An 11,511-nucleotide genomic window follows, 5' to 3' on the forward strand; every position below is an offset into this window, starting at 1 on the left:
AGCTGAAGGAGCACAGCAGGCCAGGCAGCACCCTTTCTGAAGAAGGGTCCCGAACCAAAATGTCAACTTTCCTGCTCCTTTGATGCTGCCTGGTCTGCTGTGTTCCTCCAGCTCCACACTATAAGAGATTTATTGCATTGTTTTTAAATAAAAGCTTTTAAATAAATAAATAAAATATTATCTGCATCTCAGACAAAACAAAATTGACTTAGTTCACCAGTTTTTTTACTTAATCGATAAAGACTAATTATTGAACTTAAACTTGCAATGACCTAATACAAGTAATTATTGCTTAGTTTAATCAAAATAACAAATATAGAATTTGTTTTGTTTCCTTAGCGGTAGTTGCAAAGTTCAATCTGTATTGTGCATTAACCTGTGCAGAAACATAAAAATCACTGCCTCTGAAATGTCAGTGCTCACAAAGCAGTCAACTAACCAAAGGCTCCATGTCAACAGTATTGGCCATGGTTCAGTGGTGTAGAGGTCTTCAGGTGGCATTTCGACTAGAAAAGGACAGTGCTTGAAACTGTGCTTTCTGATTTAAACAGCATTTACTTTTGATTTTAACATGACACAGCACAGTTTGAACTCCGTTATATTGCCATGGGAACTAGAGGTCCGAGGGTCACCAACTTTTCTGGTTAATCTTATACGGGGCTCGTGATGATGAGGGGGCTGCAATCATCAGCTACTTATTAAATTAATTTGAATGAACATATCCACAAGGAACAAAAAGTAGGCCATTCACCCATTGGGCCTGTTCCCCATTCATTAAGATTATGGTTGATCTGATTTTTTAATTTTAACTTCAATCTGTATTCCTGAATTTCCTCAATAATTTTTCATCCGCTTGGTAATCAAGAATCTAACCATGCTGCCTTAAAAACATTTGAACAAACTGCATCCACTGTCTTTTGAGAAAGGGAATTCCCTAAGATACTCAAACCCCATAGAAAAAGATTTCCTCATCTCTGTTGTAAATTGGTGATCCCGTATTTTCAAATGTACTTCTGTCAGTTAATTCACGATTCTTCAGATTTCCCTACTCAATGTCAGTGATTCCTGACAGAAGACGCCATTGTAAACGTAAATTTTTTGCAGTCAGAGTCATTACAGAGCAGGTGACCACTCAGCTTTCTATAGATCCAATCATTACCATTACCCAGTTACTCTCATAATTCACCAATTATTTACCATGGGGATCCATTCAATTTCCTTTAGAAATCTCTTATCACCACTGTAATAACCATTTTTCACAGCAAGGTCAAGGCCATTCCTATTCATTCCATTAAAAATTCTTCCTCACATCCACCCTGTACACCTCTTGTTCCTGTTCCATCAGCTCACAGAAACAGTTTTTCTTTGTCGATCTTATCCAAACTAGTTACAATCTTGTACATCCCTGTCAAATCACCCCTCCACCATCAAATAAAGAATACTAACTTCTCCAACTTAGCAGGGTAGCTGAAATCTCCCAGCCTTGAAACCATTCTAATAAGTGTGCTTTGGACGTCAACCAAGATCCTCACATCCTTTCTAAAGTATGGCAATCAGAACTAGATGTAATACTCTAACTGCGATCCAACCACAGCTTTATAAAAGTTTACCCAAACTCACCAACTTTTGTATTCAAATGAGCATACCTCTAGTTATGAAGCCCAAGATCCCAAATAGTTTAAGACCTGGATAAGATCATACAAAATAGGAACAGAAACAGAGAGTTGAGCCCCTCAAGCTTACTCCAGCATTCAATAGGATCCTAACTGATCTGACACCCCTCAAAAGACTTTCCTTCATTTTCCCCATAATCCTAACCTTAAATTCACCTCAGCTCTCTGTTGTAAGAAATTGCAAAGACATAACCCTCAGAGAAGAAATTCCTCAAGTCATTCTTAGTTTAGCACCCTGTATTCTGAGACTATGTCCTTTGGTCCCATACTCTCCCATGAACGAAAACATCTTCTCAGCTTTCACCCTGTCAAGACCCTGAAGAGTACTGCATATTTCAATGAGATCACTTCTCCTTCTTCCAAACATTCTCCTAATTCATGGGGTCCTAATCTGTTTAGCCTTAACTTATAAGACAACCCCTCCACACCACGAATCATTCTAAGGAACCTTTATCCGAACTGCCTCCAATGAAACAATATATTTTCTTGTATCACCGCAATAAGACTTCCCTACACTTATATTCCAAGCCCCTAGAGATAAGGGCCAATAATCAGTCTTCCTGATTACGTGCTGTAACTGTGTGCTAGCTTCCTGTGTTTCATGCACCAGTACCTCCTAGTCCCTTTGTGTTGCAGCTTTCTGCAGTTTTTTCTCTAATTAACTGATACTGTTCTTTTATTCTCCATTCCAAAATAAACAACTTCACATTAATGCACATTACACTTCATTTGCCAACTTTTTGCCCACTTACTTAACCTGTCAATATTTCTCTGTAAACTGCTTGCATTGACTCGCAACCTGCCTTTCCATCTATTTTTGCACCATCCAAAAATGTAGCTACAGGACATTCACGTCCTTCCTCTAAGACATTTACATATATTGTAAACATTGGTATTCCAAAGGGGTCATTGGTGGGAGTGCCAGAGTTGCCAACCCAAAAAAGAACCTCTTATCCCCAATTGCTGTTTCTTGCCTATTTACCCAATTTTCGTAACCATGCAAACATATTACCTCTCAAACCGTGGGCTTAAAAGACAAACGTTTGGTGACGTACCTTGTTGGATACCTTCTGGAAGTCCAGAAACAGAACTGCTCATTCAGCTCTGTCCACACTTGTTGAGATTTTCTCAAAAACCTCTCAATTAGTCAGACATGATTTCCCTTCCACAAAGCCATTCAGCCTCTGCTTGATTAAATTGCGATCTTCTAAATCTGTTGCTTCTACGTCATTCCAAATTGATTCCAGTGTTTTTCAAACAATGATTTTTTTAAAAATAAGCCTATTTTTCCAATCAATCTGTTCAGTGCTATTACCTCTAGAGCAAATGGGACTTGAACCTGGGTCTCTCAGTCCAGGGGTAGGTCCATCATTCTAAACATAAAAGGGCCAACAATTGTATCTTCCTCTGACCTATAACTAATGGCACAGTCGTATGCAAATACCCAAAACAGTCAAGCTGGAGAAGTGCTATGAGCTAGATTTTAAGGACCAACTACAATCATAAAGTACAGGGAAGACTCTGCAATTTGCATTTCAATAACTCCTTTAATCTTATGAAATTCTGAACCCTTATGCCCTTAGACAGATACTGATGTTGCACATCACTCCCAAAGGCAAACTCTGCACTTAGCAAAATAATGTTGCTTATTTGTGTTGAGAACACATCACGACTCCATGTATTTAAAAACAGCTTAAAACTTTTAACTCAGAGTCACAAATCTGAATCCCCTGTCTCTGCAAAATTTACATACGATTGACCTGATCATGTGGAACAAAGGGAGAATAAGCTATTTGGATACAGAATTGGCTCGAAGGTAGGAAGCAGAGGGTTGCTTTTCAGTCTGGAGGCCTGTGGCCAGCGGTGTGCCATAAAGATCGGTGCTGGGTCCACTGCTTTTTGTCATTTATAAAAATGATTTGGATGTGAACAAAGGAGGTATGGTTAGTTGGTTTGCAGATGACACCAAGCTTGATTGTGTAGTTGACAGTGAAAAAGGTTACCTCAAAGTAGAATGGGACCTTGATCTGATGGGCCAAGGAGTGGCAGATGGAGTTTAATTTGGGTAAATGTGAGACGCTGCAGTTTTCAAAAGTAAATCAGGGCAGGGCTTATACCCTTAATGGTAAAGCCCTGGAGAGTTCTGCTGAACAAAGAGACCTTGGAGTGCAGGTTCCTAGTTCCCTGAAAGCGCGATCACAGGTAGACAGCACAGTGAAGGCGGCATTTGGCATACTTGCACTTATTGGTCAGTGCGTTGAACAGGGGAGTTGGGAGGTCATGTTGCTGCCATACAGGACGTTGGTGAGGCCAATTTTGGAATACTGTGTTCAATTCGGGTCTCCCGGCTATAGAAAGGATGTTGTGAAACTTGAAGGCGTCAGAAAAGATTTACGAGGTTGCTACCAGGGTCAGAGGGTTTGAGCCATAGGGAGAGGCTAAATTCCCTGGAGCATCGGAGGCAGAGGGGTAAACCTTACCGAGGTTTATAAAATCATGAGGGCTAGTCATCCTATCTATGCCCAAGGTCTTTTCCCCAGGGTAGGCAAGTCCAAAACTAGCAGGTGTAGGTTTAAGGTGAGGGGGTAAAGATTTAAAAGGGACCTAAGGGGCAACTTTTTCATGCAGAGGGTGGCATGTGAGTGGAATGAGTTGCCAGACGAGGGGATGTGGGCCGGTACTGTTACAATATTTAAAAGGGCATCTGGATGGGTGCATGAATAGAAAAGGTTTACACCGATATCCAAAAGCTGGCAAATGGGAGTAGATTGATTGAGGGTATCTGGTCAGCATGGATGAGTTGGACCAAAGGGTCTGTTTCCATGCTGTACAACTCTAATTCTATGACTCTGTGACTGTGAATGATTGAATTCTGGTTTGCTACAAGGCCTCAAGACAGAATCCTGCCAAACTACTAAACAGCTATCACAAAAGGAAATACTAACTGCTGAGACTAGTCTCAGTTCACAGAGCAAATCTCCTCTCTTGAGCTGTACTGCGCTGCCACAGTTTTGGAGAATGCACAGTCAAAATTATCCAGCCGTAGGCATTCATCAGTTTCCCAGAGTAAGTGCCAGCTTAAGGTAAATGGAACGGGCAGGATGGTGGGTGAAAGGAAGGGGAAGGGAGTGTGAATGAGAGGGGGGAGGGGGGAAAGACAGGAGGGAGAGGGGGAGAAGAGTAAGCAAAGGAGGGCAACAGCAAGAGAAAGCATGAGAGGAAAACCAGTAACAGTCAAAAACGTTTTGCTGCAACAAATCAACATGACCATAAAAGCAGTTACAAAGTTTGTAAATCCGTGGGATAAACACAAAAGGAACAGAATGATATCATGATAAAGGGCATATCATGATGGAGGCTTGTGGAGTACAAAATTCAATATGAAAATGTTGGGGTAAGTGGTCTGTTACTTTGCTATAAAGTCTATGTAAATATTGTTTGAAAAATTGGAGGTACACTATTTCAAAGACAGGGTCAAAAACATGTCAAAGTGCAGTGAAACCCAGCTTAACCATCACACACCATGATGATGATTATTGCTGAAGAAAGAACATCTCTTTCCAGTTATTATACCAACATCCTTGCTGCACTAAAATTATCAGAATGAAAGGAAGCAGTACCTCCCAAAAGAGGAAATCCTCCAGAGCAAACATACTTAGTTCATGATCAAGTAAAATTGAGCTGCTGATGCTATTATTTAAAAGCAATACACTTGCCTTTGAAACAAACACTGCTACATAAAACAATACTCAAATAAAAATGATATTACTGTTGTGGTTGGAACTACAGATAATTTATTTTCACTTTGAAGATTTTTGTCTATTTCAATCCTCCAGCTGTAAAAACAAAATCAACAAAATTAAAAACATGGTGCAAATCACAACTTATACAGACTTTCTGGTCATAAAATAGCCCTGAACAACGTACAGGAACTGTCATGGTTACCAAGTAGAAAACAAGTTAATGGAGGTACCCAAAAGCACAGTTAGACAGATGGAGTTAGTGGACGTTTTTGAAGGATATGGCAATGTAAAGACAGTTAAATACAGCAACACAGAATTTCAAGGGTTTAAGGCTTCAGGTTCCACCAGTCATTGTACAGAAATAAAGTACAGGGGTGCAGAGTTGAAGCAGAAAACAAAACTTTTTGAAATCAATGTGCTGGCAGACAGAAAACCACTAGACTACTACCTTTATGAAGTGGTCTTGTGCTCAGCTTTAAAATCAGGTCAGATTTTAATATCATCCTTGTTTCAAATCTCAGCAGGTCATTTCATTTTTGGTCAAAGCAAAAACCAGGTTCAATTGTCAGGTCAGGTGCTGCATTAATTGCAACTCAAGAACAGGCTAAATAATTTCCAACTAACACTACATTAGTGACCCAGTAAAGTAGTCATCACACTCTCCTGCTGACTTTCAACACTAATATATACCACTGAGAGACTATTGCTTTCTAGCTAAAAAATACTAATTTTAATCAACAAACAGAATACCAAGATATAAGACACAGTCAGGAGATTAAAGAACAACTTTGAACTTGCAGAAGATCTAAACTGCTTCAAAAGTAAATACAAGGCAGTCAAAATTCTCAATTCTTTTCATTATGTAGGGAAATGATCTCATATGCAGCCAACTGGCCCACTTCACACGGTTGAAGCCAAGTAGTCAGTGGAGACCACAAGGATGTTTCTCAATTATGGCAGTCTTTAGAGTGTTAAATCTGACTCAGTCATTTAGCATTATACATTTTGAGTATAAATTATATTCACTTAGACATCTAAGAAGATGCCATCACATTGATTGTAGAGGAAGGTGGTATGCAAAATAGAAGTTTCATACACCAGGTGACTAGCCAAATGCAAACCTTAATTAAACCAATGAATTTAGAAGTTCCTAAAAATTCACCTCTTGTAAACTGCTTAATGACCTGCATCTGTAGAACCTATGCAAGAATAACCGCATCCTGCCGATTCAACATCGGACTGCAATGGAAACCATAACTATTGATTGATGCAAGCTGCAATTAACATTTAAAAAAAGACTTGTCCTTCAAATGACTAAAAATTTATTTAGCTTCTGTTAGAAAAGCAATCTGCAATTTTTTTAACTAAGTGTCCCTAGAGATACTGCTTGCTGAAACCAATTTTCTAAACTTTTATTGTAATTACGTCAAGTTATTAAAACACAAGATGCAGAAATGATTTTTCACAGAACAATTGCCGCGTACCAGTCTTGTTGAAAAAAGTTCCAGCAATATATAAATATAAAATTAGATGGAATTCACAATGGAGCCTCAGGACATCCTTCCAGTAAGCAAAGCACAGAAGCAGCAAGCTTGAAGATAATTTACTGAAAGTTCTGTAAATACCTCGGCAGGTCAGGCAGCACCTGTGGAGTGAGAAATAGGTCCTCATTTTCAACAGGAAGGAGAGACTCTCCACTGTGGTGCAAATGTTTGAATTTGCCAAGGATTGCAAGCCCTGCCTCCCAACCCACATCTCTACTATCGAGGAATAGGATGTGGTTCATTTGTATATAATGTCTGGAGACAGTTGGCCATTTAATGACTAGTGGGCGTAAGTGATGCAAAGGGCCATGAGAATAACTGTAGGTACACTGGGCAAAAGATGTCACAGGAGGTACGAGGAGCACGTAGAGAGTGTAGGGTCATAGTTTGGCAAGGATGGGGTATAAGGAGTGTGAGAGGAGGAGAGATATTTTCTGTTTTAATCTTTATTTCTTAATTTTGAATTTACTGAATCCCAAGCAAGCTTTGGGAACCTGCGGCTTCTTCAGTTTTCCAAAGGCTGTTTTTCCCGACCCTCACTCCCCTCAATCCAGCTTGCTGCACCAAATCAGGAATTCAAGCAGCTATTTTTAAATGTCAGGCTTGTGGAGCCTGGATTTCTCCTTCCTCTGCAACCCTAACCCAGTAATGAAAATTTGGGTGAGATTTAACATTTTAAGTCCATGAATTTCCAGAATCCTAATGGAAACATCCACCTGTTTCATGCTCCACAAACGCTGCTTGATTTGCAAAGTATTTCCAGAATTGTTGTTTTATTCCAGATTATTTCCAACATCCATAGTATTTTGCTAAATACTGATCACTTTGGGATAAGAAAAGAACAGGCTCTAAAAGGATGACAAAGGAGGTGAACTATGTAGGAACAGCAGTGAAGGAGCAAACGGAGGTAGGCCTCAGAGGAGAAAATGAGGGACAGGACTCTGGAGCCATTGCCAGATTGCCTGGATGAAAGTTTAAGGAGCTGGGACAGGCAATGATAGTTGATGGGCATCTGTGATTAGGCCAAAAAGAAAATTACAACTTGTTCTACTGTACTGTCAGCTAGTTCAAATGCTGGCTTGCAAAAGGATGCCAAGAGTGAGTTTGATTACTGCGCCGGGTGAAGGATTCTCCTCAACATCTCCCCATGCCTGAGGCATTGTAATCCACAAGTTAAACCACCATCAGTTGTCAATCTTCAGGTGAGAGAGAAGTTTTATGGTCTGGCATGACAATGGTGACTTTAGTTATATTATAAGAAAGTCTACTTGTGAGATTCAAGGTTTAACTTTTGTATGTAAAGCATTTTGTCTGCCTGATTTACACTTCTAACTGAAGAATATCTTGATTCCCCATAACTTCAAGTTACTAATCTTCAACAGCAAGCTAATCAGAGAACATCACACCAAGTCTAATCCATTCTTCAAGATAAGAGATCTACATTTTGGTAGGACTCAGCAAACAACAATCAGGAACAGAGACTCTGATCACTCTTTAGAGAAAGATTACTGACCTCAAAATGATGCTTTTGCGTTTAAGCAGCAAAATAAAAAAAATCTTTGGCGACCTTGAAAAGTTAGTGGAATCCCCTTAAAAGTCACGTGGTAAGTTAAGATGCTGTGGAGCTGGATGAACACAGCAGGCCAGGCAGCAGGAAAGTTGACGTTTCGGGCCTAGACCCTTATTATCTATGGTAAATTAAGAACCTCTCAGTCTACTGCAGTGATGTTAGCATGGAGCATAGGCAGCCAATCATACTGGAGTACACCCTTTGACAATAAAACAGGAAGTAAACAGCACTAGTTGCATCATCGTTTCATTTAAATTTTCAGGTAATGAATTAAATAATTCGATTTTTAAAAAAAGACAAATATTAGAAAGAAGAAAAAAAATGCTGTTTTTATCCGTGAAGAAATTTGTTGATTCACAAAGATTAAAGGTTAGCTTTCCAGATCAATGAGGGTATTACAAAGTCATTATAAACAAAGAACCTCATTTTTTTTTAAAAAAGTCACAATTCATTCAGCAGGATCTAACTTCTTAAAAATAGTTTTAACAGCTTAAAAATGGCATGTTTTGTTATGTCACCGATTTTCCCATGTTTGCAGTCTCAGGGCCTCAACAGTGCACCCTCTGGAGGAGGCAGAATCACTGACCGCAACGTTTAGATTTCCACCTTGTACACATACAGGCTCCAAGTTGTTTGAGAGAATAATGTCAATTATGGTACTGCAGCCTAATGAAGTAATTAACTGTCTCCCTCACCACAGTTGCTGCCAAACCAAAGCACTTCCAGCATTTTTTTTTTGTTTCAGATTCCCAACATTTTATAATCATTTTCCCTCTTTTGAGTCCAATTTAACATAGATAGTAGGAACTGCGGTGCTGGAGAATCTGAGGTAACATGGTGTAGAGCTGGATGAACACTGCAGGCCAGGCAGTATTAGAGGAGCAGGAAAGCTGACGTGACGGGTCTAGACTCTCCTTCAGCTCTACACCATGTTATCTCCAATTTAACAGATCCTGAGTTGGACAGACCACCTCACAGCCGACGCAGCTCATGACTGAATTTAAGAAAAGCATAGAGTAAACTAAATGTAGCATGGCTAGGTTGGAAGAAAACACTTTATTGCACGCACTTCCCAATTTAATTTAGTTCCATAATTGGTATTTTAAGGAAAAAAACTGATCTGTGACAAGAATTATCCCTATTAACTTCAACTCCAAGTATGACATATGCACCACTTTCAATTCTAAATGATCTGAAGTGCAGGTTCGAAATAAATTCCCGCTTCAATAGTTTGCTTAACACGTCACATTTAGGTGCTATACCAACACAATGTGTGGTTAATTTTATTGAATTCTGCATACAAGTACTTTAAACGTTTGTTTAATACTGTAAACCACTGCTTCCTCTCTATTCATATATCCGATGGACATTCCAGGGCTGTTGTTGAATGCACCAGCTTGTAACTTGAGACCTGCATCGGGATCTAGAGTTCCCAGATGGATACCTAAGGTGCACCGCAGCTGGAGAAAGACGATCGCTGAAGACACCCCATAGAGACTCACAGTAAGGAAAACAAAAAGTTTACAAAAACCCCGTGAAGACCTACAACCCTTGCAGAAAGAGAATTTTTTTTAAAAGAGCAACGAGGAGATCAATAATTCAAAGCGAATTGGAAACATCCCGTACCTCTTTTATCTTCGCTTGTCTCTCTCGTGTTTCAGCGTCTCTAGGTTCATGCCCTGTTGCACCCACAGGTTTACGGAAGACAACATTAGGCAATCGCGGATTTTTGACCCCCTTATTCTCGGAACCCTGCGCAACTTTTTCTTTCTGCTCTTTGATGTCCCGTTTAATTTCTTCGGGCAGTTTCTGGAGGGTGTCCTTTGCTTCCCGAAGCGCCTTCTCGTGGTCCTCCCGAATCCGGTTTAACTTGTCAGCTTCGAACTCTCTGCCATCCAGTTTCGGTCCGCTTCCTGAAACCGAAGCCGGCTGGGTGTGGAAGAACACCCCGCTAAGCAGTTTAGAGGAGTCGGGTAAAAAGAAGATAGCACCGAAACACAGAGTGATGAAGCCACTGAAAACTAAGAGCAGCAGGAATTTCTCAGTCAGTCGAAAAGCGGGCCGATTGATTAATGTCGAGCTGTTGTTCACTGACTTCCGACTAGTACCAGGAGTAGTAAAAGGCAGAAGAGTTGTCGCTGGCATTTCTGATTCTTTTTTTTAGTTGTTACTGTTTGTTGTAAACCAGCAAATAGAGAAACTAACTCAACACTTCCCAAGATCTGAGACTTTTGTCAGTCGCTGGAAATTGCCATGTGGAGGCTTGTCGTCTCAGACGCGAGGTGTTGCTGTGTTGCCGAAAGCTGAGCTGCAGAGAAGCCTATTACAATGCATCACCTGTCCATCGAATAACACGTCTGCACAAGAACCAGGAGCTGCACAAAACTGCAGCTTCAGACCAAACCCACGCCGAGCCCGGATCGCGAGCGGAAACCCGCCCCCTCCCACCCTCCGCGATCCGGGAGGGACATTGGCCTCGGCCTATCGCGCGTCCCGGGACCACGTTCCAACCCGACCTGACGGACAGAAGAGTTGACCAATGGATATGCTCCACGGCCAATGGGCAGGATAAGTGGGCGGGGTCTCCGCCCTTCTCTGTCACAATGTTCACTCCTCCCCGGGGTGGTGATATTGCCACTCTGAAGCCCGTCACATGATGTCGTTACAAGACCAGGAAATAAAGTTAATTGTTCAAAGCCTTTACTTCCGTGTTTTACTTTTGTAAACGTATGGTTTTGTGTGTGTGTGTATGTGTATGTTTGCAGTTACTGTAGTATCAGTACTTAATTAACTATATCTCCACAGTATCCCTTGCCTTCTACTCAAATCCACATTTGAGTTCAGCTTGTGTTGATTTTAGTTCGACACACAGCGTTCTTCTCATATCTAATTTCGACATCAGTATTTTGTTTATCTGATTATTTTGCTAAAGGCTGAACCCATAGAACCTGGTTGTTTCTAATACTTGTGTGTTTTTTTCT

At 40.5% G+C, this 11,511-nt stretch overlaps 1 protein-coding gene across 1 annotated transcript in view; it reads right to left on the reverse strand.

Annotated features, from left to right (window-relative positions):
* man1a1 (mannosidase, alpha, class 1A, member 1) overlaps window positions 1–10,958 on the reverse strand; it is a 422,282-nt gene extending 411,324 nt beyond the window's left edge. Inside the window, exon 1 of the mRNA XM_048531606.2 lies at window positions 10,157–10,958. Within this exon, the coding sequence (XP_048387563.1) occupies window positions 10,157–10,675 (519 nt within the window). The 5' untranslated portion in view covers window positions 10,676–10,958. The remainder of the gene's footprint in view (window positions 1–10,156) is intronic.
* Window positions 10,959–11,511: the final 553 nt, after the last annotated feature.

Source organism: Stegostoma tigrinum, chromosome 4, assembly GCF_030684315.1.
Source record: "Stegostoma tigrinum isolate sSteTig4 chromosome 4, sSteTig4.hap1, whole genome shotgun sequence".
NCBI classification, from domain to species: domain Eukaryota; kingdom Metazoa; phylum Chordata; class Chondrichthyes; order Orectolobiformes; family Stegostomatidae; genus Stegostoma; species Stegostoma tigrinum.